This window comes from Hyperolius riggenbachi, chromosome 11 (assembly GCF_040937935.1).
Source record: "Hyperolius riggenbachi isolate aHypRig1 chromosome 11, aHypRig1.pri, whole genome shotgun sequence".
Lineage (NCBI taxonomy): Eukaryota > Metazoa > Chordata > Amphibia > Anura > Hyperoliidae > Hyperolius > Hyperolius riggenbachi.
In genome coordinates, this window is record NC_090656.1 from 106412804 (window position 1) to 106440449 (window position 27646).

The 27646-nt window shown below is 44.6% G+C and overlaps 1 protein-coding gene across 7 annotated transcripts in view; it reads right to left on the minus strand.

Moving 5' to 3' along the window:
* Window positions 1-27646, minus strand: part of VWCE (von Willebrand factor C and EGF domains) — a 448320-nt gene that overhangs the window by 303717 nt on the left and 116957 nt on the right. For all 7 annotated transcript variants that reach the window (XM_068260102.1, XM_068260103.1, XM_068260099.1 and 4 more), the window contains exons 15-19: window positions 23271-23358; window positions 11875-11960; window positions 11586-11703; window positions 9861-9946; window positions 1318-1414 (exon numbers count right to left, since the gene is read on the minus strand). In XM_068260102.1, the coding sequence (XP_068116203.1) occupies window positions 1318-1414; window positions 9861-9946; window positions 11586-11703; window positions 11875-11960; window positions 23271-23358 (475 nt within the window). The remainder of the gene's footprint in view (window positions 1-1317; window positions 1415-9860; window positions 9947-11585; window positions 11704-11874; window positions 11961-23270; window positions 23359-27646) is intronic.

A 27646-nucleotide genomic window follows, 5' to 3' on the forward strand; every position in this document is an offset into this window, starting at 1 on the left:
AATATACTAGCTATACAGGGGGCAACTATACTAGCTATACAGGGGGCAACTATACTAGCTATACTGGGGGCAACTATTGACGATTGAAGTGTTTTGTGGACAGGTCTGCCACACGATTGCATGTATTTTCTGGTCAAATCTGCTACATGATTGCATGTATTTTCTGGGCAAATCTGCCGACATGATTGCATGTATTTTCTGGGCAAATCTGCCGACATGATTGCATGTATTTTCTGGGCAAATCTGCCGACATGATTGCATGTATTTTCTGGGCAAATCTGCCGACATGATTGCATGTATTTTCTGGGCAAATCTGCCGACATGATTGCATGTATTTTCTGGGCAAATCTGCCGACATGATTGAACGTATTCTCTGGGCAAATCTGCAGACATGATTGCATGTATTTTCTGGGCAAATCTGCCGACATGATTGCATGTATTTTCTGGGCAAATCTGCCGACATGATTGCATGTATTTTCTGGGCAAATCTGCAGACATGATTGCATGTATTTTCTGGGCAAATCTGCCGACATGATTGCATGTATTTTCTGGGCAAATCTGCCGACATGATTGCATGTATTTTCTGGGCAAATCTGCCGACATGATTGCATGTATTTTCTGGGCAAATCTGCCGACATGATTGAACGTATTCTCTGGGCTAATCTGCAGACATGATTGCATGTATTTTCTGGGCAAATCTGCCGACATGATTGAACGTATTCTCTGGGCAAATCTGCACACATTACGTGTATTTTCTTCAGAAAACCTGCACAATTATGTGAATTTTCTGGGGAAAGGGTCACCAAAACTTGGGTCCACTGTCTTTGCATTGCACTTTTAAAGGGAACCCGAGGTGAGAATAATATTGAGGCTGCCATATTTATCTCCTTTTAAGCAATACCAGTTGCCTGGCTGCCGTGCTGGTCCTCTGCCTCTAATTCTTTCAACCACAGACCCTGAACAAGCATGCTTGTTTCTGGTGTGATTCAGTTCACTACTGCAGCCAAATAGATCAGCAGGGCAACTAGTATTGTTTAAAAGGAAATAAATATGGCAGCCTCCATATCACTCTCACCCGGGTTTACGTCAAATTACAGTTAGCTCCGCCCTCATCCGGTCATGGCCACACCCATTTTTTTTGCCGCGGCGCCGCATGTTATAGCGCCACCCATTTTTTGCCCCTTTACTTTTTTTGGGGGGGGGGGTGTCTTATAATACCCAGCACCGGGTGTCAAATGCCCTAGGTACGCCACTGGTTAGCATGGAATGAGCCACTAAGCAGATGCCTAACTGGTGAACAGATAACAAGGTCAGTACCTGCGGAGCAGTCAGGACAGCACTGTCCAGGAACAGAAATGGGGTGTGGACACGTCTCCACGCAGTCTGTTTTCTTGCACACGATGGAGCTGTCTGCCTAAATCAGATAACAGAAGATAATTTAAGGAGAACCTTAAATGCAAAAATGAATTTTATCCTTATCAGTAGCCGATACCCTCTTTTCCATGTTAAACAGTATGGAATTTGTAGATCAGGTGGTATGTGCGCTCCTCAACACAATTAATAAAGCTTCACAGTGAAATACAACTAAGTGGATCAAAAGTTCACAGTACAATACAATTAGGTGGATCGCTATACAATTGGGTGCGTATTGACACCCTGCAAAGTATGTAGCTGTTTTGCCATTGTAAGTTAGCTAGTTTAAGACATGTTACTTTAATGCAATATGGGTATTGATATATGTTGGATACATCAAAGTGTCACACATGTCCTTTCTGTATCTATTAAGGGGAGCAAAATTTCAATCCCGATTGTGATTAATAATATTAAAGATTAACTTTGCAAATGAATTACATAATTCTATTTGGGAGTAAGGGGAGGTGCATGGACATTTGTCTCACAGTTGGTGTTATCTTGATGGATGTGCAGCAACGTGCATACCTGTATTTTATGTCATTTTATTTCAGGGTGAAAGGAGTTAAAAATTAGGATTGGGTATAATGAAGTTATAACATTTAAATTACGTTATGGGGCAATGTTGATATAAGTTGATGATGGGTACAAAGTATTTTGTGTCTAGATGTCATACATATGCACGGCTATGAGGAAGGTGCATAGAGATGCGGAGCGCGACCTGTCATCAGACCGCGCAGCACCTAACATTCTGAGCTGCTGCTCAATGGATGCTAAAACCAGGAAGTAATTTACATATCAATGGAGTTATAGCGTCTCCACGTAGCTGCGATGGCCGAGCCCCTGATGAGTCATATGACGAAACCGGTAGGGCGTGGCCTCGTAGCACGGAGTGGAGACGCAAGACAGGCAGCATAGAGGATGTCCGGCGGTGTTATGATTACATGCGCATGATTTTATTCAGAAAATGTGAGTGCACTACTTTGTTTTTACGGATTTTAATAAATGGTATTACACTATAGAGACTTTGTCCTTGAGTCTATTAGGGGAGAAGATTCTGCCAGAGGAGAGGACTTGAACGTTTATGCGCAGAGAGCTGGTTTGTCATTTGATCAGCATTTAGATCTGGTGAGCCCGCAGCCTTAACAATTTTATGCACCGGGATTGTGGTGTATATGTCATATAACACACGGGTGATCATTTGCATGGGTGAAGGTGTGTTGTACCCGCTTTTGAAACAGTATTATGCTATGTACTGCTGTTTTCTATTCTGAGGAACATACAAGGAGAAGGCTTAAGGAAAGTGAGATGTCATCTATCATATGCTATTTATGCTGATCGTAATTAGTCAGCCATCAAATCTGGTGAGCGTGATACCTATTATCTGTATTGGAGACCTGAGATTGCAGACTTCAGAGTGGACTCTGGACTCTTGTTTATGTAACTTATGCCAAGGAAGTGTGTTGTGGGAATTTGAGACTTACCAAGGCTGGTGTTGAGCGCTGTACTTAAACAGCTACATACAGTATGGCATTTGTATCTGGATAAATGGCAGTGCAGTACTTGGCTTATAGGTTTTATCAGTTAAAGAGGAACCTTACTGAGTATAATGATATAATGTAATTAATAAAATAGCTTACTGTTTACAATATTAATTTATAAATTATTTAGTCACTGTTTGTCCAATATAAAATCTTTTAAGATATGATAATAAAATTCTATCAAAACGCACACACCTCAGCCTATCGTCCTTAGTATAAATAACTTCCTCTTTTTGTTGGTTTAGTTCTTCAAATAAGGAAAGCAAATATTAGAGTTTCAGATTTGCTTTCCTTAATAACAAAAACTGCCTGTTTCATTGCATTGACTAACATACTGTCATATTATCCAATGTTATTCGTATTTAAATATTTAATAATAATCCTATTCCTAACATTGGTATAGCGCTTTTCTCCTTTCAGACTCACAGCTATGCTACTAAGAGCACGCTGAAGAGACGACCCTACAGTGTTAGGGATCTTTGCCCAAGAACTCCTTACTGAGTAGATACTGACCCTAGCCAAGACTCATACCCTGGTCTTCCATGACGAAGACAGAGCCCTCAGGCTCTGTTCCCACTTGCGCTTAAAACAGACATTTATTTGTCCGTTCTCCGCTCATTGTGAAACTGACAGTGAACGGTTTCTATTTTATAAATAGGAGCTGTTCACACTTCTAATGCTGGGGATACATGGTACATTTCTGTACCGTGTATCGACCAGCTGATTCGGCCAGCTGATAATATTCAGCGGGCCCGATCAAGCCGCTCGACCCATGCCCGCTCGATCCCTGCCGGCGGACAATGGCAGGGAATCGAGCGCTGATAAGGAAGCGCCGGCGGGGACGAGCGGTAATCGATCCGCGCGCACACCCGAACGAGCGGGGATGCGGCGGGGACGTGGCTGGGGTCGATCTGGCGGCTAATCGAGCCGCCGGTCGACCCGTGTATCCCCAGCATTAGACTTAGACTAGGATTAGCACAGTACTAATACTACTACAATCAGTCAGCCAGCAGCAGCATCACTGTGATTCTGCAGCTGCTGCTAGTAGTGTGTGTGTGACAGTGAGACTGTATTCCCAGCATTAGTGTGCAATGAATTTGTGAGATCCATTTCGGTAAGCAGATCGTGCTTCTGTGCAGTCTGACATAATCCTGGGCAGTTGGATGCGTTCCCACTTATAGCCTATGGTGGTACACATTTTCCCCCGACTACAGCCGGACCACAGCGGACCATCGGAGCAGATACTACACAGTCCACTCCGATGGCTGCACATGATCCGGCTACAGATGGGAACCGAGCCTTAACCAGTACACTATCCAGCCACTCTAATGGTGCCCATACATGGTACAATGTTTTCATTTTTTTCGATTAGATCATTTAGTTTGATTATTCTGTTAGATCGAATATAAAGATTTTTTCCAACACGTTGGATCGGATTTTTATTGAAAAAAAACAGGATAATCATTCGTTTTTCTTGATTAAAAAAAAAGATTATTTTTGATTCAATTATTTTGGTCGAATAAATGGGAAATAAGGCCCCATTCACACTTGCGGTTCGAGTCCGCAAGTGTCCGGGTCTCTGCGGTGGCCACAAGTTGCCACCAGTTGCGGATCCGGAATGTATCAGTTCCGGCTACAATAAAGTAGCCGGAACTATATACATTGCAGTGCCAGAAAGGCACCGCAAGCATGGGGGATATCGGCGTGTAGTCCGGGCCCCCCAAGTGGCATAGGACCGGTGCTGGAAGCATCCGGTCCTATTGCCAGTGTGATGAGAAACATCCGTTTCTCATTGCACAGCATGGCCGCATGTTCGGGTCAGGATCCGGCCCGGGTGCGTGGGCCGGATGACTGGACCCGAAAAATAGCGCATGTTGGAAAACTGTCCGGAGTCCGGATCCGATCCGGCTCCGTACTGTATGGAACGTACGCATGTGAACGTCCGCATAGACTTTGCATTGCTATGCGGAACGTACGTTCCGTTTGTACAGTATACGGTCCGGATCCAATCAGGCAGATCCGGACAGCGAACGCTAATGTGAACCAGGCCTTATACGTTTTTATTGTACCATGTATGGGCACCATTAGAATGATTTACCTATTAAATGCCATAGCGCAAAATCTTTGTTTGCCTGTTATCTATATTGACATTTGTATTGCACATATTTCCCTAACCACTTCCGTACCAGCAGTCTCTGCCCCGTTAAAGAGACATGGAAGTATCAAAAAAAGCATCTTTTTATTTGTTAAAAGTGTTTAACATAATAGCCCTAACTAAACCGCCGCATTCCCGATTCTGTAAACTATCTAAATCTCCCTTAACTCCTCCCTCCCTCTCCCCTGCAAAATCCACTACTTTCTTGGTCGTGGATTTTGCTGCCATAAGCGCTTCCGTGTGAGGCAGAGCTATGAGCTGCAGCCCTGCCTCACACGCGACTGTCAGCGGCGGATCTCCGCCTCTCCTCCGCCCCTCTCAGTGAAGGAAGACTGAGTTGGGCGGGGGAGAGGTGGCGATCCGGGCTGACAGACGCGTGTAAGGCAGAGCTGCAGCTCATAGCCCTGCCTCACTCGGAAGCACTGCCCGGATTGCCCCCCGGGGAGTTTGGAGGTATTTAGTTAGATTAGAGCGGCGGGAATGTGGCGGTTTAGTTAGGGCTATTATGTTAAACACTTTTATTAAATAAAAAGATTTTTTTTAAGACTTCAGAGTCTCTTTAAGGACCAGAGACTGCTGGTACGGTAAACCGTCGCCTCCCGACGAATCCCTGCAACAATACGCCGCTCCCAACGGTCACACCATTCTGTCCCCCACCTGCCATCATAGGGATGGCAGAGAGAAGGACCTGCGAACGGCCATCCCTATGATGGCAGAGCGCCGGCACCATTCAGGAGTGGATTTCATTGGCTCCTGACCCTGTCAATCAATGTAAGCCAATGAGATTGGCTTACATTGAAGACAGAGCCAGGAGCCAATAAAACCGGCTCCAGATCCAGCTCAAAGACCTCTGCCAACATCAGAAGAAGGCAGGGCAAGTGTATGGCAGCAGGGAGAAAATGGTGCGATCGGCGGTAATGGCGGGTACGCGCGATTTAGCAGGACATTGAATCTACGTCCAGTTAGAGCGGTAGTGCCACCTGCTGGATGTAGATTTATACTGCGTCAGTCCGGAACCAGTTAATGAAAGCATTGTTGGATAAAAATAGAAGTGACTGGCTGATTTAGATGAATATAGTTCCAACAGAAGTAAACCTGTACCATGCTAGCCAACTAAGATACTTTAAAAAGACTTGTGTGAACAATTTCGATGTGGTTAAAGGCCAGCTAAACCCCAAATTGAACAACGCAAATTCTCAAACAATCATGTAGATTGGTGTAAATAATTAGTATTTTCTTTGAATCTGAACTTTTCACAATATATTTCTATTGAGTAGCTGTCAAGCTGTGCTAGACTACAGCTGTGCACCTCTCCATACGCGCCAGACCTCTACAGTCTAACTTACCTCCTGGGAACAACAAATTCCCCCTAATTCAGGAGAACCACAATATATTTATTTAATTTAGGGATGCTGGGAAGTGTAGTCTATTGTTCTTCTTACTTTTGGTGTCCCAGGGTGACACATAACTGACCCGCCCACCAGCTGAATCCAGAGCAGAGAGAAAGTGTAGCGCAGCTTTTCAGCTTGTTATTTGTTACATTAAACAGGTATTCTGTCTACCACTTTACCTCTGTATGTTTTCATTCACTTGTCAACCTGATGATGGTTAGAATTTGCCATTTTAACTCTGCACCTATGTCACATGGGTGATTGCCTGCTCAGTGACAGTGCTGCCATCATTGCCTTGTATGAATGAATTGCTTTACTGCTAAATGAAAGCTCCATTCACTGAGAACATCAGTTTTGCTTATTGCTCTGTTACTGCTATCAAGTAGAAATTAAGTTGGGTGAGTCTCTACTTGAGATGGCTCGAACCTCCGATTTTCGGTTCGTGAACCTCGAACGCGAACTTCCGCAAAAAGTTTGGTTCGCGCAAACGTTCGCAAACTGCAATAGACTTCAATGGGGAGGCGAACTTTGAAAACTAGAAACATTTCTGCTGGCCACAAAAATGATGGAAAAGATGTTTCAAGGGTTCTAACACCTGAGTTTTTGCATGGCGGAGTGGAATACATGCCAAAAGTCCCTGGGAAAAATCCGGATTTGATGCACGGCAGCGTTTTAAGGGCATAAATCACATTGCATGCTAAATTGGAGGCCTAACGTGCTTTAAAACATCTTGCATGTGTATACATTACTCAGGTAGTGTAATTAGTGTACTGCATTACACTGACAGGCCAAACTCACTGTGTAACACACAGCAAACAGCTGTTTGTGTAGTGACGGCTGTGCTGGACTGGTGCGCACCATGGCCAGACTGCAGGCAATAGCGGTTTTCAAGCCCATATGGTCGCCGAGCTGAGGTAGCTTAATGACAGAACAACAGTGACTGTCCAGTTGATCGAATTTGGTCTGTCCACAATAAAGCAACGACCTTATTATCTTGGGTGTGCCTCCCCCCCCTCACCGAGACACTCATATAGCCGGCGGTCATTGCTTCATTGTGATACGCAAGCCCTTCACCGCGGCATGGAAATGATCACGAAGGGGAATTGACACATGTACATGCCTTTTGTTTTGTTTTTGCAGCCGCAGTGCAGCCAGAAAAATTAGGCAGGCATGCACACGCACCTGAAAAATCATTATAGCGGCCGCTGCTAGCAGCGGCCTTAAAATTTCAGGAATCCGCCTGGAGTCCTGGACCCTGTTGGTGGTGGCGGAGAAGGCAGTCAAGCGGCCTGCAGGCAGACATGCTGTGTGGGGAGCAACTTAGTCTTGGGGCAGGCAGTCACACGGCGTGCAGGCAGAGATGCTGTGTGTGAGGACTGACTTAGTCTTTCGGGCAGGCCTGACCATGCTTTGCAGACAACGTGGTCAGATGGACGCTTGACCCAACGCTGTGTGCCAGAGATGACACCACTTGCCTTTCAACATCACGGTACAGTTTGGGTATCACCTTTTTTGAGAAATAATTGTGGCCTGGTATCTTTCACTGCAGTGTGTAGCTTTGCTTTTGTGTGCTGCTTTTCCTCAGGTGATCATCCCATTGCAGTTTGTGCTTTGTCATCATGTGCCTTCATAAGGAAGTTGTCCTTACGTGGGTCTTGGTCTTTCCACGGCTCAATTTTTGGTGGCAGAGAGTACAGATGGCATTGTTCTCATCTGAGGCAGACACACAAAAAAATTTCCACGCCGCTGAGCCCTGGGGGGATGGCACTTTGGTGGTGGCGGCCGACTGAGTGTTACGTGGGGTGCCAAAATCAGAGCAGGAGGAGGAAGATATGTCACGGTTCCGTGCAAAAGCTGAGGAAGATGAGGTGTTCTGTGTTAAATAGTCAACTACGTCCTGACAATCTTGGGGGTTGATGGCATTCGCCTTCTGAACACTGTACTTGGTCCAGGGCCGCACAAAACCACGACAACACCACCTCGAACAGACCTGCCGGCTGGCCTGGCTCTGCCTATTTTTCCCATATTGGGGGGATGAAGTGAAAGGTATGCACTGACTTGACTAATACAATGTGCAGTCACAAAGGTGCAGTGAACAGGTATGCAGTGACTGGTATCAATACAATGTGCAGCTGTCTCACACACACAGGTACCGTGAATAGGTGCAGTGACTGGTATATAATATCACACTGCTTTCGGTCACGTAGGTAGGTGCACTGAACAGGTAGGTATGCAGTGATTGGTATTACAAATGTGCAGCTGTCACACACACACACACACACACACACACAGGTACCGTGAACACGTGCACTGACTGGTGGTATATAACACTGCGTGCAAATTTGGACAGCGGCGCCAGGCAGGTTAAAATGATTTAAAAACAACTAAAAAAGAAGAGTACAGGTGGACTTACCTCCTGAAATGATGGACAATCGAGATTGTTCAAATCACAAATAACAATTTATTTTGGCACTCCGTAACGCGTTTCGCAGGTATAACCCGCTTCATCAGGCAAGGAGTGCAAGCTCAAAAATAGTGGCAATGCGCCTCACGTAGGTAGGTGGTGCACTGAACAGGTAGATATGCAGTGATTGGTATTACAAATGTGCAGCTGTCACACACACAGGTACCGTGAACAGGTGCAGTGACTGACTGATATATAATATAACACTGCTTGCAGTCATGTAGGTAAGAGCACTACTAAATAGGTATGCAGGAATTGGTATTACAAATGTGCAGCTGTCACACACACAGGTAGTCACTGAATGTGCTGGGCCTGGCAGTGGCACAGTAGGAATTACCAAGGGGCCAAGGTTCAGCAGCTGCGACTGACTGACAGGGCTGTATATGCAACACAAGTGTCTGTGGGACACACACACAAAAAAAAATAGATCACAAGAACAACATTATCTCTCAAAAGAGCTGTTGAGGAGTGCTTTTTAGCAATAAGTATCAGCAAGGAGCAAGCTAACAAGCCTAATACAAGAGCCTAACTAAGCTTTCCCTATGTCAGCAGGTTCTCTCCCTTCTCTAATTCTCTAATTACTGCAGCCACACGAGTGAGTGAAAAGGCTAATACTGCCTGTGTTTTTATAGGGGGGCTCCAGGAGGGAGTGTAGACTGATTGGCTACCTAGTGTCTGCTGACTGTGATGTAGAGGGTCAAAATTGACCCTAATGATGTAGTATAGGGGGCTGGTTGAACTCGCATATAGTTTGCGAACCACCGATGTTCAATCGAATAAGTCCGTGGTCGAACGGTTCGGGCCATCTCTAATCTCTACTGGTGATCCTATTACTGAGCAGGGAATCACTCACAGGATTCGGGGCTAAGTTAGAAACAAAGAAAAACATGTAAATTTACCTGACAAATGCAGATCGAACAGGGATCCCCAGGTGACCAGATTTGACCAACTGGAATTTCAATTCCATTGTCATCAAATGAGCATCCTGTATTGAAGAAAAAACAATTCTACTGTATGTATAAAGTAATTCCACACAATATATTCTTTCACATTTTGTATGGCATAGTTCAGTGCTTAAAAGACAACTGAAGTGAGCGGTATATGGAGGCCGCCATATTTATTTCCTTACATTTATTTCCTTATAAGCAATAGAGATGGGCCGAACTATTCACTTAGCAAATAGTGCGCAGGGAAGAAGGGGTGTTCGAGTTCAACCCCTCCGGAGAATACATGCTGTGTTCAACCCCCCACCTATACATTATAATAGAGCCAAACTTCGACCCCTCACCTCAGAGTCAGCAGACACATGGCAGCCAATCAGCTATGCCTCCCACCCGGACTGACCCCCCCCCCCCCCCACACACACACACACACACACACACACACCTATCAAAAAGCTAGCACAGAAGCCATTTTGCAGTCTGTGTTTTGCTTCTGGCCAAGACAGATCAGGGAGAGTGTAGTGCTGACAGGGAGAGAGTTAGGTAGGCCTGTGTTCTGTGTCCCCAATGCAGATATACTTGCTGCTACCATATTGTCCTTAACATGTCCTTCTTAGGGCAGTTACATTGTTTTTCTTGCTATTGTATTGCTGCTCTGTGTCCAGTGCACAAGTTAGCTATTGGAGACAGGTCTGCAGGTTCCAGTAGTGCACCGACCATAACCCAATAATCCTTCACCACCACTACTGGCATCTAGTATCCACTACTGCCCCCTGTATAAGGCCTCAGTGCAGAATCAGTGTTAATTTGGTCACTTAACTGTCATTGAACTACCTCAGCCTGACCATAGAGGCTGGAAAACCATGACCGCCTGCACTCCCATGATTGTGCGCACAAGCACGGCAGCCATTACACTAACATTTATGCCCTGGAGGTGTCAACTAGTAAAAACAAAGATATGCTCACCCGACATATTACTTACGTTTTTTGCAGTTGTTTGCAGACTTTGGTTGGTTAAATGCAGCGTTTGGTCTGTCAGTGGGAAGCGGGCGTAACCCTCACACTACCTGATCGACGTGTACACACCCCAGACATTTTAAAGCACTTTATTCCACCATTTTAGGAATGTAATGTAATTTCTGCCCTTTAGAGATGAAAACACAATTCTGCGTAAATTACATAATTTTTGGTGGGACTTTTGTCATGGATTCTCCTTTGGGATGCCACGGTCCAGGTGTTACGCCCCTTGAAACAACTTTTCCACCACTTTTGTGACCAGATGCAGTCCCTGTAGGTTTTAGAATTCTCCTGCTCATTAAAGTCTATGGAGATTCACCAGATGCGCCTGTTTGCAAATCTTTGTGGAGATTTGCGTTCGCCGTTCACGAATCTTAAATTTGATGTTTGGCCCATCTCTAATAAGAAATACTAGTTGCCTGGCTGCTCTGCTGATCTTCTGTTTCTAATACTTTTAGTAATGGACCCTGAAGAAGCATGCAGCAGATCAGGTGTTTCTGACAATTTTGTCACATCTGATCAGATTAGCTGCATGCTTGCTTGCACGGATCGCTCCAACGCAGGCAGCGTGGGAGTGATCCATGCACATGGGGGTGGAGGAAGCCCCAGGTAAGTATAAAACTTTTTTTTCGGTCCCTGGTACACTTTAAATCTGATGGCACTCACCTGTACGTGGCGGTTGCTCCTGACACTTGAAACAGCATTGTCGAGCCTCCAGCACCCAGTCCTCTCTAGGGCACTCTAGGCTGGGACACGGGACAAATGAGCATTCTACTGCTCCATTCTAAGCAAAAAAAAAAGGAACAAAAAGGCAAACAGTATAGGATAAACATATAGTTACATTTTTTACATTACAGTGTATGACTATGAGCACTACATCTAGTAGATTAAGATAAATGTCTAACAATAAAAACAGTAGTATAAACATAGAAAAAAGTTAAAAAGATCCCCAGACCTGGCACAGGCAGGAAGTGCATCCATTTTCATCCCGGCTAAACTTGGCACCATGTTGGTAAACATTTCCTTGGAATTCACAGGCAGCTAGGAATGCAGAGTTTATGGCATTTTAGGAGACAGTTAGTCAAGAAACCAGAGAAAAGTAGTAGAGTAGTGATGAACAAATTCCAGTTTAACCACTTCAGGACCAAACTAATTTCACATATCAGCACTGCTCCCATTCATTTGCCAATAACTTTATTACTACTAATCATACCTAAATGATCTATATTTTTTTTTTTTCAGAACAAATTAGGCTTTTAATTTGTGATGATTTTGTTTAGTAATTACCTTATTTTCAATGCATTTTAAAGGGAAAAGAAGGGGAAAAAAGAGAAAATTTCCCAGTTTACATCCATTATAGCTTTACAATAGATAGAGCTAACTATAAGTTAAATCCACAAATTGTATTTGCTTATTCATACTGGTTATAACAATGTTTAGAATATGTCCCTAGCACAATGTAATGTGACAATATTGTATTTGGAAATAAAGGCTTTTTTTAATTTTTAATTTTTTTGCTTACTCATTGTACACTATTGATGATTATAAGACCTTATTTGCAAAAATAATAGTAATATACCCTCATGGCATACATATTTAAATAGCCAAGTTCCTAAGGTAACAGTATATGTTGTTTCTTTCATATTCTGTCACTATGTTTTCATTTTACAAGTTTTTTTATTTTGGTACAGAATATGCAAACATGTAATTGCCATTGGTTCAGTTTGTGGCTAAAATGAATACACAAGACATGGACCTATTCTACTGCTTATCACAGTTAAAATGTTACCGCTTATGTCTCTTGTAGTTGTGCTAAAACTTTCCCAAATTTGATCGTAATTTTGAAAATGACTTTTTTATGTTTTATTGAGTTTGTCTGTACCTATTTTTATGTGATGTGTGCCCAAGCTTTAAGCAAGGCCGGTTTTAGTAACAATGGGGCCCCAGGGCAAAATTCGCCCAGGGGGCCGCCCCAACAGACACCCTTCTACCAAAAATGGTATTAAGGGTTCTTTGTTGCAGCCAATTTTCCCTCCTGGGCCCATGAGCCGGCTGTGGACCCTCCCAATCACCTCCCAACTTACCTGTGTGCAGGGTCTATGGTAGTGTCTATGGTAGCAGCACAGGTTATACGCTGCTCCGCCAAAGACTCTACAGAGGCACCAGGAAGCAATGGTTAAGATGGGGGGCACTTTTGGGGCCCCAACATGCTCTGGGGCCCTGGGGCAATTGCATCCTTTGCCTCTATGGTAGCGCCAGCCCTGGCTTTAAGACCCCCCAAAATGTATTCCACAACTTTTCACGGTTAAAATATCACGTTCCTCATTTAGTAACAAACTGGTGGTGAAATTTCTGCAAATAAACTGGACGTTTTTAAACGTCCAGTTGTCATTAAGTGGTTAATACAGCAAGGAATAAAATTATTTGAGCCTCTGCTAAATTTGGAGGTTTGTCCACTTATAAAGAAACAAACTGTTTGCAATCAATTTTTATGCTTTATGTCATGTATTTTTTTTTCGGGTCATATTCTTTCTCCATAAAATGAAACTACCATACAATTTACAAACTGTTTATTTGTAAGCAGGCAGACTTACAAATTTGGAGATTAATTATTTCCCCCACAGTATGCCCCTCTCACTATTACCTACTGTATTGCAAAAAAAAAATATTGCAAGGAAAAGAGCAGATCATGGGATCTTTAATCTGTCTTTTGTCTAAAGCTTAGCACACACATTCAATTTTGATTGGCCAATGCTACCAGTTCCATGTAGTATGATAGCTTACCTACACAAACTGGTCATAGTATCCAGATTTGACTTCATACTACATGGAGGTGGTAACATTGGCCAGTGATTGGTCAAAAATCGGATTTGTGTATGAACCTTTTAGACAATGCTCTCAATTCCATAAAGTTATCTCCTGTCTGTAATAACGTTTCTAGAGTTATCACCATGGTGATAAGGCATGTAGTATTCAGGAAACATTTTACCTCAGGCAAACCTAAAGTTAAGTCTTCTGTCTTTAAGTTAAGGAGAGATCTCTAAAGTTAACTCTTCAATCCTTAAAATAACTCCAGAATTCAAAAATTAAAGACAGGCTGTTCATTAACTGCATGTGAAAATAACTACAGAGGAGGTAACTTAAGGACTAAAGTGATAAGATAACTCTCTTACTGTGAAAACGTATCTACACCTTAATAAGGCAAGATCGATGTGTGCAGGCAAGTTTTCTCTTGCCTTATTATCTCCAGCATTATCCTAGTGAATTGCGGCTAATGGCCTCAATTCATTAAGCTTATTTCCTGTCTTTAATTTAAGATCTCTAAAGTTAGCATTTCAATCCTTAAAATAACTACAGAATTCTAAAGTTAAAGACAGGCTGTTAATTAACTGCATGTGAAAATAACTACAAAGGAGGTAACTTAAGGACAGAAATCATAAGATAGTTGTAACGATTGTGGAATCGTATTCGCGGTCAGCGCACCAGACGTGCGCTGACGCGGCGGATTTCCTCCACAAGCGTATATTTGAGGACACCCAGGCTAGGTGCTATGCACCCGCAGAGGGCAATTCCCTCCGGCAGATGGCGCTGTGGAGTGCAGGCGAACACAGTCGCTGCACAGCCACAGATGTCAGACGGGAATTGTACAGATCCAGGACAAGGTACGATCAGGCAGGGCTGGATAGCCCACAAGAAACAGAGCCAAGGTACAGAACCAATGTGTGTCCACCAAACTAGTCGCCACCCAGCGACGGTGAACACACAACGGCGGAAACGAAGTGGGAATGCAATCGCAAGAATGGCAATTGCTGACAGAGACACAAGACTGAGCAAAACAGGGCACAAGGGTAGCAAAGGCACAGCAAATAATACAATGAGGAGATACGGAAAATAGCAAACGCTAGCTAACCGCGAACACTGCACTCATTCGTAACAGTGCACGCGGTTATGCGCGGTCTCCACGTGATCAGCACAATAGAGACAAGCACGCCTACCTAACCATTAACAGACAAACATGAAACAGAGGACGCGAGCGCTTGCTTAACGGTTACCCCACCGAGCCTCCAGCAAGCGTAGCAGACAAGACAGACACACGAAAATAGGGACAAGCGAGAGATAGGATCCCCAGCACTAGCGAAAAGTGGCTAGCACGATCCAGGTACAGACTAGAGTAGCAGAACAGAAGGATCCACAGCACTAGCGAAAAGTGGCTAGCGCGATCCCAGGAGACAGAACAGAAGGATCCCCAGCGCTAGTGAAAAGTGGCTAGCGCGATCTCAGAAGACAGAACAGAAGGATCCCCAGCGCTAGCGAAAAGTAGCTAGCGCGATCCCAGGAGACAGAACAGAAGAGATAGCTGGTAGCAACCGCTGCACCAGCTATACTCCAAGAACAGAGATCAGAACCATTTCCTGTCGACCACCGTTGGGACAGGACAATGGCAACAGAACAAACAAACAGATAATACAACCTGACTGGGCTAGAAGGGGAGCCTAAAGCAACCCCCAGGAATTAACTATACTAGATAGCAACGGCTGACACTCCAGCAGTGTCCATCAGGAACAGACCATGGAAGGGAAATGACCAGCAAAGCCTTCTGGGAAACATAAAGCTCTTATAGTGCCAGTCATCAAAGAAGGCAGGTAGGGGATTTGCATAACGAATGTATGCAAATTCCCCAGCAAGAGAACAGACCAGAACTTGCAATGGAAAGACAGGTCTCTGTTCCAGAGTCCTGCAGCATGCAAACCTAAACAATGGTCAAAAGGCTGCCTGCCTGCGCAGGCAGCTGAGCGGATTCTCACAGTAACCCCCCCCCTCTAGGGATGGATTCCAGACATCCCTCAAAACTGGTATCATCACAAAACTCTAACTGAAGACTCATGAAGGTCGGGGCAGCCCGACAAGGCCCAATTCCAGAGTCAGTCCATCCGAAACCGACCTCATCGGAAGCAGAAGCCACCGAAACATGCCCATCAGCACTACAAGTCTCAGCGTAACACCCATCAGGACTGTGGACACCAGAGAAGAAGCCATCGACACCCTCCAGACAATACCCACCAACTTCCAAGGAGCGTCCAAGAATACCAAACCTGCCGCAATACCTGTTCGAAGTGTCCCTTACAACACCAAAGCCATTGCTGATCGTATTCAGGGCACCAAGCAAAACCTTTCCCGGAATCTCCCAGAACGCCTTGAAGCTCCGCAGAGATCCCAAGAAGCCAGAATGCTCACCAGGCTCACATGGAGAACCACCAAGAACCCCTATGGAACCTGATCATTCCAGACTCAAAATTAGCAGGACACCCATCAAGATCAGGACTTTCAGGGACCACTTCTGGGCATGCAAGCAGGCAGGCTATATTGGAACATGTCTCCACTGAGGAAGCATCTGAGTACGCTGGTAACCGAGGCACACTTGGGCTTTCTGGGTCACAGAGCACATTGGGGTACACTAGTACAGGAGAAACCTCAGGACATGTCGGGGAACTGCCAACCTCAGAGTCCGACACGACAAGACCAAAACCAGTACCGGGCAGAAAATCATCACGAGTAAAGGTCACAGGTACTGGTCTTTCAAAAGAAGACTCGGACTCAAATTCAGAATTTTCTGTAACTGTAATATCATCATTGACTACACATGAATGAAGCTCCACAAGAGCTGCAAAAGTAGTCAGCAAGGCAGCAATGCCTACTGAAGTGGGCAACACCTCAGAAGGACCTGGGGGGCAGGAGACATCTCCTACAAGTTCTGCACCCTTTGGGAGGAACTCGGAGATCTCCAGGACATCAGACAAGACCTCAGGAACACCATTTCCCAAGTTTTCTAAGAAGGATTCTGAACTATCCATGTTACAGGGCAAAACTTGAACTTTATTTCGTGTGCAGGGCAGATGTCCCAGGGAAGGTTCCACCATAAACTGAGACTGAATTTTATCATCAGGACAGGGATACACAGGAATATCTAGTAAAACTAGCTCTGACTTTCTGAGTTTTGCCTCACTACAGGCAGATTCCTCCATAGCAGTCAAACCAGACTGCAATTCCAAAATAGCAGAGAAACAGGTAACAATGGTTGCAATACCTAGACGAGCATCTAGGGTCACTGCAGGAGATTTTAAACAAGGTAATATTGACTCATCCAGAGTACTGGGTGGAGAGTCAATACTTTCTTCAGAATCAGACTCGCAAATGTCAATGCAAGTGGACATCATGCCTTCATTCATGGTACAGGGCAGGTTCAGAGAAAGCTTCTCTGGACAAGGCAAAGAAGCTTCAGCATCAGATTCGCAAAACCGAGGCGCTGTCTCACTCTTAGTTTCGGCTAACAATGTCGAATCCAAGGAGTCAGAACGCAAAATTTGCGGATCCAAGATCGCTTTAGGTTGCGAAACTGACGCTTCCATATCGCAAACCTCCGCGATCTGCGGAGCAGACTGCAAGGCATCTAGGACAGAAACACTGGGGCAACTGTCATCAGGCAACATGCCTGCACAGGTGCGAACAGAATAAGACATAGATTCATTTGCAAAAGAAGTGGCGACAACAACAGGAGAAACTTTATTAGACACATCAATAATTTTCTTAAAGTTGCATAACTTAGGAATTCTCCCCATGGCAGGCTCACAAACGGACGATCTTAGAGAACCTGAGGGAAAAAAATCTGTCTTCCTTAGACACAGGACCACACAGACCTTTTGCAGCCATACGTGCGGTGGCGACATCAGACCGCACTGGTTCAACTTCCACACAAGCAACTGCTCTGAACGACTTGCACTCAGACTTCAAACACTCAGTTGCTTTGGGAAATGGAATGCATTCAAAACTCACTTTCTTTAAATCCAGAGGATTGGAACAATCGTCCGCTGACAATGTGTTTTTAGCAGATTGAAGCGCATGTAGTTCATCCAAAATCATTCTCCACACGTCAAACAGCGGAGTCACAAAGTCAGAGATACATTCACCAGTCTTGATTAAAGTGCACGCAGACTCAATGCACGCATACAAAACTGCTTCGTTTTTAGAAAGGTAATGATTGCAAAACGATCTCCAATCACATTCCAATTCATAGACCAGGAGCTCGATCTCCCATTTCTCAAACGGGGGCTCCCATGCACACTTAACAGAGGATGAACAATCATAGTGCGCACAGTCTACAGATGGAACTGGAGCAGGAACAGAACGGGAATCTTTTACCTCTTTATTGGAATCAATTAATTGGTGTGTGTGTAATTCATCTAAAATGATCTGCCACACATACATCACCAGATCCACAACACACTCGTCACATTCATCAGAATCAATCAAAAGGCACACAGAGTCAAGACAATCGTTCAGGACATCCGCGCTTTTTGCGATGTAAAAATCGCAAAAGGCTTTCCAATCCAAATCAAATTCCTCCACCAAGGCCCCGATTTCCCATGAGGCAAATGGCGGTTCGAACAACCCAGTATCTAAATAATCTCCATATGGGTGGGGATCAGGAACGAGTACAGATTTTTTAACTGCTTTAATATAGTGTGCGATCCTACCTATAATAGGATCCACATATGCTTTTGTCACAGGCAATGACATCTGAAGCAAATCAAAGGTTCCCTCTGGCCTGGGAATTTTGGTTTGGCTGGTCATTCTGTAACGATTGTGGAATCGTATTCGCGGTCAGCGCACCAGACGTGCGCTGACGCGGCGGATTTCCTCCACAAGCGTATATTTGAGGACACCCAGGCTAGGTGCTATGCACCCGCAGAGGGCAATTCCCTCCGGCAGATGGCGCTGTGGAGTGCAGGCGAACACAGTCGCTGCACAGCCACAGATGCCAGACGGGAATTGTACAGATCCAGGACAAGGTACGATCAGGCAGGGCTGGATAGCCCACAAGAAACAGAGCCAAGGTACAGAACCAATGTGTGTCCACCAAACTAGTCGCCACCCAGCGACGGTGAATACACAACGGCGGAAACGAAGTGGGAATGCAATCGCAAGAATGGCGATTGCCGACAGAGACACAAGACTGAGCAAAACAGGGCACAAGGGTAGCAAAGGCACAGCAAATAATACAATGAGGAGATACGGAAAATAACAAACGCTAGCTAACCGCGAACACCGCACTCATTCGCAACAGTGCACGCGGTTATGCGCGGTCTCCACGTGATAAGCACAATAGAGACAAGCACGCCTACCTAACCATTAACATACAAACATGAAACAGAGGACGCGAGCGCTTGCTTAACGGTTACCTCACCGAGCCTCCAGCAAGCGTAGCAGACAAGACAGACACACGAAAATAGGGACAAGCGAGAGATAGGATCCCCAGCACTAGCGAAAAGTGGCTAGCGCGATCCAGGTACAGAGTAGCAGAACAGAAGGATCCACAGCACTAGCGAAAAGTGGCTAGCGCGATCCCAGGAGACAGAACAGAAGGATCCCCAGCGCTAGCGAAAAGTGGCTAGCGCGATCCCAGAAGACAGAACAGAAGGATCCCCAGCGCTAGCGAAAAGTAGCTAGCGCGATCCCAGGAGACAGAACAGAAGAGATAGCTGGTAGCAACCGCTGCACCAGCTATACTCCAGGAACAGAGATCAGAACCATTTCCTGTCGACCACCGTTGGGACAGGACAATGGCAACAGAACAAACAAACAGATAATACAACCTGATTGGGCTAGAAGGGAAGCCTAAAGCAACCCCCAGGAATTAACTATACTAGATAGCAACGGCTGACACTCCAGCAGTGTCCATCAGGAACAGACCATGGAAGGGAAATGACCAGCAAAGCCTTCTGGGAAACATAAAGCTCTTATAGTGCCAGACATCAAAGAAGGCAGGTAGGGGATTTGCATAACGAATGTATGCAAATTCCCCCGCAAGAGAACAGACCAGAACTTGCAATGGAAAGACAGGTCTCTGTTCCAGAGTCCTGCAGCATGCAAACCTAAACAATGGTCAAAAGGCTGCCTGCCTGCGCAGGCAGCTGAGCGGATTCTCACAATAGTTCACGAACAAGCTTGCCTTATGGTGTAGAGATAAGTTTTCACATTGAGAGAGTTAACACTGAAAATACCATTGATGTGTGGTGGTAAGTTTTCTCTTGCCCTATCCAGCATGATCTTAGTGAATTGAGGCCATTGTAGAACCTAGGTTCTCAACTTGTTGTATGTAATGGGGAGACGTCGCATGGCTTCAAGGGGATACAGTACTTGGGTTTGCAATAGCTAAATAAGTTAAATTAATTTTGAGTTTTAGAAAATCTGAATTAACCAATTAACCTTCCTGGACGTAAAAGTTACGTCCAGGAGGCCATGTGCGCTCTTGCGCGCCCCCTGCGGCCGATCGCGTGCATGCACGCGCGCTCCCGGCCCGCGGTTCGTTAGCCAGGCAATCAGTAGAGTTGGGCCGAACGGTTCGCCTGCGAACGGTTCCATGCGAACTTCAGTGGTTCGCGTTCGCGTCCCGCAGGCGAACCTTTGCGGAAGTTCGGTTCGCCCCATAATGCACATGGAGGGTCAACTTTGACCCTCTACATCACAGTCAGCAGGCCCAGTGTAGCCAATTAGGCTACACTAGCCCCTGGAGCCCCACCCCCCCTTATATAAGGCAGGCAGCGGCGGCCATTACGGTCACTCGTGTGCTGCCTGCGTTAGTGAGAGTAGGGCGAGCTGCTGCAGACTGTCTCTCAGGGAAAGATTAGTTAGGCTTAACTTGTTCCTGTCTGGCTGCATACCTGTTCTGTGAACCCACCACTGCATACCTGTGCTGTGAACCCACCACTGCATACCTGTGCTGTGAACCCACCACTGCATACCTGTGCTGTGAACCCACCACTGCATACCTGTTCAGTGAACCCACACTGCATACCTGTGCTGTGAACCCACCACTGCATACCTGTTCAGTGAACCTGCCACTGCATACCTGTTCTGTTCAGTGGACCCGCCACTGTATACCTGTTCATTGAACCCACCACTGCATACCTGTGCTGTGAACCCACCACTGCATACCTGTTCTGTGAACCCACCACTGCATACCTGTGCTGTGAACCCACCACTGCATACCTGTTCAGTGAACCTGCCACTGCATACCTGTTCTGTTCAGTGGACCCGCCACTGTATACCTGTTCATTGAACCCACCACTGCATACCTGTTCTGTTCAGTGGACCCGCCACTGTATACCTGTTCATTGAACCCACCACTGCATACCTGTGCTGTGAACCCACCACTGCATACCTGTTCTGTGAACCCGCCACTGTGTGTCAGTGTGAAGCAGTACCTTAATTACACTACCTGATTGATGTATACACATGCAAGATGTTTGAAAGCACTTTAGGCCTGTCATTTAGCATTCAATGTGATTTCTGCCCTTAAAACGCTGCTTTGCGTCAAATCCAGATTTTTCCCCGGGACTTTTGGCATGTATCCCACTCCGCCATGCCCCCCTCCAGGTGTTAGACCCCTTGAAACATCTTTTCCATTACTTTTGTGGCCAGCATAATTATTTTTTTTTTCAAAGTTCGCATCCCCATTGAAGTCTATTGCGGTTCGCGAACTTTAACGCGAACCGAACCTTCCGCGGAAGTTCGCGAACCAGGTTCGCGAACCTAAAATCGGAGGTTCGGCCCAACTCTAGCAATCAGTGAATCGGCTATGGGGCCCGATCACTGATTCCTCTCCCCGCAGAAAAAGCGACAGCTTCTCTCGGAAGCTTCGCTTTTTCTGGCTCTAGCGTCCCTCTAAGCACACATGTTACGCTTAGAGTGACGTCACTAAACAAGCCCATGGCTGCCATCTTGTGGCCAAAAAGTAAAACTACACCTAAATTAAAAAAATATAAAAAATAATCATATATTTACATTTAAAAATGACAATTTACACCCCACCCTCCAAAAACTACCCACATAAAATGTTTAATAAAAACAAAAAAAACAACAACATGTAAATAAAAAAAAAACATGTAAATATTTACCTAAGGGTCTAAACTTTTTAAATATCAAAGTAAAGATGAAATATTTCTATTTTTTTTTTTTTTAATTATAAGCTTGTAAATAGTGATGGATGCAAAACGGAAAAAATGCACTTTTATTTCCAAATAAAATATTGTCGCCATACATTGTGATAGGGACATAATTTAAATTGTGTAATAACCGGGACAAATAGGCAAATACAATACGTGGGTTTTAATTATGGAGGCATGTATAATTTTAAAACTATAATGGCCGAAAACTGAGAAATAATGAATTTTTTCTGTTTTTTTCTTATTCTTCCTGTTAAAATGCATTTACAGTAAAGTGGCTCTTAGCAAAATGTACCCCCCAAAGAAAGCCTAATTGGTGGCTGAAAAAAAAATATAAATCAGTTCATTGTGATAAGTAGTGATAAAGTTATAGGCTTATGAATGGGAGGTGAACATTGCTCGGATGCATGAAGTGAAAACGACTGAATGCGAAGTGGTTAAAAACTCAATTCAATTTTTTACCTATTTAAGGGGTCTTTAAGATGAAGAGCTGACAGCAGTACATTAGCGGTTTGTCAGCCTTTCCTGTTTACGTGCAGGGCGTTTGCAGCCGGCTTCAAGCATCCAGCACTTGTGGCAATCTCTGCATGTGCATCTGAGCTGGCAACAGGTGGCCCCGGATGCCACGTGCCACGGTTCTGTACCAGACAGTAACCACACTGCGTGCCAACCGCTGACACACTTGTGGTCACAAACCCTCCCATTAGCTTGTATTTTTTTGCAACCAGAAGGTGCTTAACCCCAGCAAATGAGCAACTAAAAGGCGCATTTAACACGTAGTTTAGCCATTCAATTAAAAGAGCCCTAACAGTATGAAGGACTGCTTCAAAATCATTTCTGCATAATTAATCTATTTTACCAGTAAATATGTATGTGAAAAGTGGTATTTAAGAAAACCTTACATATACCCGTGGCAACATGATAAGGCAAGCTTTCTCATGGTGGTACACACCAAAAGATTATTGAAAAACACTGATGTAAGGGTAACCACAAAGGGGAAAAAAAGATGGGAAACCCCCCAAAAAGTCAATATAGTGTAGAATATTTTAACTATCTAGGAAGTAAAAAATATAGTTGATGGGATAGTCACCCTAAGGGAACAAATGGTTTGTCAAATCCTATGAATATGAATGAAATCAAAGAGATAAAAAGTTGAGTTGATATCACATTTTCTTGTTCCATTTTAATGTTTTACTCTGTTTTTATTGCTGGTGATTATTGGTGAACCCAATTAAATGAAATACAGTATGAGCATCCAGTTTGTTGCCAATTATTATTCTGTAGTATACATAACTAGCTTGTATTTCCTCTTCATATGTTTTTAAAGGCAATCCAGTATTTTACAGACCTGGGCATTGCAAACAGCAGTCCAACATAAGCGGGTCAGTGCATGTAACTGGAGGACACACAGGAGGGATACAAGTGATATTTCCAGACTGCAGAAATCAGAATATCACAATCAAGCAATGTCATGCAAGTTAAAGTTCAATGCATACTTTATATACTAGTAACAATAAACTCACAGGAGTAAGGGCAAACTGCTTTCCAAAACACACAGTGAAGAAATGCAAAGCACATTTCAGAAGAGGCAAATACATTTTGATATCTTTCTTTGTAGAATCTAACTTTGCAATTGGAAAGTACATTTTAATGATTCGGAAAAGGGTTAGGTCCAGATTTATTAATATTCTTGATAAAAACAGTTGATTTGTTAAAAGGAGTCGTCAAGCAACTAATGCTACCCAGAGTACTACTTATCCGGGGCTTCCTCCAGACCCTGGCAGCCACTATGTCCCTCGCCGCAGCTCTGCTCTCTGCCGCTGGCTCCCAGTCCCCGACGGTGCCTCCCCAGATGTCCTCAATTGCGCCTGCGCAGCGCCGCTGTCAATCACCTCCACATGGTCTGGAACGTACTGCGCCTGCTTGCGCAGGGGCAATTAAAACTCAACCCCCAACTCTGCCTGCCATAATTTTTGACTATGACATTCTTTCAATAGTCACTGGCTCCTCCTCTAAACAATTAATATCTACAATTTATAACTCTATAATACTGGAAGTTTCTACTCGTAAGGGCCTGTACACACTGAAAAACGCAAGCAAAATCGCAGGCGCATGCGTTTTTAAAATTGCAAGTGCATGTAGTTTTAAAAACGCATTGTATGCGCTTTTGCCTGCGTTTTTGATGCGTTTGCGTTTTTCTTGTAATTGCTGATTGGCTAAAGAATCCTTTGGTTTTTTTTTCTAGTTTACATTTCAACAGGAATCAGGAAATTGCAGTCTTCTGGGATACGGATTTCTGAAAAATGCAGGCAAAAAAACCGCAAGTGCATGCGTTTTTAATGCGTTTTTCAAGCGATGCGCTTAAAAAAGCGCAGCAGGCACTGCGACTGCGTTTTTCTAAAAACGCATCGCACCAGTGTGTACAAGTCATCACGATTTTCATTATTTTTCAAAAGACCTTGCGATTTTAAAAACGCATGCGGTTTTAAAAACGCAGCGCAAACGCAGCAGTGTGTACATGCCCTAAGGCATACGAAGAAATCTGTATGGGAACAAGATCTTGGTGAGCTATCCGATAAAGATTGGGAGGAGGTTCTTGACTATGGCCTCAATTCACTAAGCTTATCTCCTGTCTTTAATAACGTTTCTAGAGTTGTTACCATGGTGATAAGGCATGTAGTATTCAGGCAACATTTTACCTCAGGCAAACCTAAAGTTAAAGACAGAAGAGTTAAGTTAACTCTCCAATCCTGGCTGTTAATTAACTGCGTGTGAAAATAACTACAGAGGTGGTAAATTAACTTCAGAGGAGGTAAATTAACTACAGAGGAGGTAAATTAACTACAGAGGAGGTAACTTAAGGAATGGAGAGATAAGATAACTCTCTCACTGTGTGGAGGTAAGTTTTCTCTTGCCTTATTATCTCCAACATGATCTTAGTGAATTGAGGCCATTCTCAAAGGTGTCCACACATGTCCCTGATTGACTTCTTACACTTTTACGTATCGCATAGATAGAGCATACCCAAAACCAGTACGTCTGTCTGAATTTAGGCCTAGCTATTCACCTTTGTGCTTAAAATGTGCTTTTGCCCAGGGTATGTTTTTTTACAAATGCTATGGCCCTGTCCCAAGGTAAATATATACTGGCAACAAACCACAAAATTCCTGTATAACAAGATGGGGTGCTCTGTTGCCCTTGACCCGTTTTGTCTCCTGAGCATTATCCCCCCAGGCACCTATAATAAGTACACTAAACAGCTAATTCTATTTGTCCTTCAAATTGCCTGTAGAGTTTTGACCAGACACTGGATCCTACAGGTAGTACCTACTAAATCTGAGGGGATTGCTTCAGTAAATAACACCCTTTCATATCACGAAGCTATTTACCAACGTCGTGGTGCTGTTGCCAAGTATCACATTATCGGGGACCCTTGGGTACAATCTGTTTGCTCTAAAAATGTCCTCTCTCTTGACCTCTCTTGTCCATTGTATAAGTCCTACTCTGGAGGTGTGTATGGCCTGGCAGGGCCCGGGGTGTATACACCCCATTATAGTTGGGTCTGTTAGATGTTACGCTGTTCATTTTAGATGTCTTCTGCTATTTAGTATGTCATTTATTGATATCTTTCTCTGTTTGCATCATGATTCCACTGTATGATGGAGCATTTATCCTTCTTTTGTTATCCTGCCTGCATGCAGAGATTTTCTGTTATTTATGCCCTGTTTCATTTCTTTCAATAAATTGACCTGCTGAGTGAAATTAAAAAAAAAAAGATAGTAAAACTGTTTAGTTCAGCACATGCATCAAATAGAAAAATGAGTGCACACCCAAGGAATAAATTGCATACAATCAATCAACCAGAAAAGAGACCACGAATCAGGTGGCACCGCATATCTGATAATTTTCAAAAATGCAATGTTTTTTTTAACAATCAGTACAATTGTACAAATTGTGAAAATAAAGCATTGAATTTTTGAAAATTATCAGATATGCGGTGTCACCTGATTCAGGGTCTCTTTTCTGGTTGATTGGTTGGTTGGTTGGTTGGTTGATTGTTTGTCTGTAATGATCGGCTCTGCTGTCTGCACAGGCAGACAGCTGTTTGACCATTTTGTAAATCTGAGTGCGGCAGGTCCCTGGAAAAGAGACCTGTCTCCACTCTGCAAGCTGCAGAGTTGCTGTTCTGGGGAGGAATTTGCATCCACTTGTCATGCAAATTGCTTAGCTGCTTCCTCTGATGGCTTGCAGTATAAAAACCATTTCTTCCCAGAATTCCTTGCTGGTCATGATGGTTTGTTCCTGCTGACTTACCTGGAGTCTCAGCCTTTGCTAATCGTTTGTTAAGATTATCTTAGAGTAATTCCTTAGGAGTGCACTAGGCATTCCTTCTAGCGTAGTCAGGTTGTATTATCTGTTTGCCTTCTACTGTCTGTCTGTTGCGATTGTCTTGTCACCAGCGACGGTCGACAGGAAATCGTTCTGTCTGATGGGATCGCATTCGCCCTAGTGGTTAGTGTTGGGCGAACAGTGTTCGCCACTGTTCGGGTTCTGCAGAACATCACCCTGTTCGGGTGATGTTCGAGTTCGGCCGAACACCTGACGGTGCTCGGCCAAACCGTTCGGCCATATGGCCGAACTAAGAGCGCATGGCCGAACGTTCCCCGAACGTTCGGCTAGCGCTGTGATTGGCCGAACGGGTCACGTGGTTCGGACCCGAACGCGCTCTGATTGGCCGAACTGTCACGTGGTTCGGGTAAATAAATACCCGAACCACGTCATATCTCCGCCATTTGTCTGTGGGTTTAGCTTTGGGTAGGCAGGCAGGGTAGTTCGCGCTCCAGCCACGCTAGCCAGGGTCCCCCCCAGTCATTGTGTGTCGCTGCTGGGAATAGTAGTACACCGCTCGCTCAGCATTCTGTTTACTGCCACTCTGTGTACCTCGCTCAGCCACACTATATAGCATTCTGTTTACTGCCACTCTGTGTCTGCTGGGAATAGTAGTACACCGCTTGCACAGCCACACTATATAGCATTCTGTTTACTGCCACTCTGTGTACCTCGCTCAGCCACACTATATAGCATTCTGTTTACTGCCACTCTGTGTCTGCTGGGAATAGTGGTACACCGCTCGCTCAGCCACACTATATAGCATTCTGTTCACTGTTCTGTGTCTGCTTGGAATAGTGGTACACCGCTCGTTCAGCCACACTATATAGCATTCTGTGTACTGTTCTGTGTCTGCTGGGAACAGTAGTACACCGCTCGTTCAGCCACACTATATAGCATTCTGTGTACTGTTCTGTGTCTGCTGGGAACAGTAGTACACCGCTCGCTCAGCCACACTATATAGCATTCTGTTCACTGTTCTGTGTCTGCTGGGAATAGTGGTACACCGCTCGCTCAGCCACACTATATAGCATTCTGTTCACTGTTCTGTGTCTGCTGGGAATAGTGGTACACCGCTCGCTCAGCCACACTATATAGCATTCTGTTTACTGTTCTGTGTCTGCTGGGAATAGTGGTACACCGCTCGCTCATCCACACTATATAGCATTCTGTTCACTGTTCTGTGTCTGCTGGGAATAGTGGTACACCGCTCGCTCAGCCACACTATATAGCATTCTGTTCACTGTTCTGTGTCTGCTGGGAATAGTGGTACACCGCTCGCTCAGCCACACTATATAGCATTCTGTTTACTGTTCTGTGTCTGCTGGGAATAGT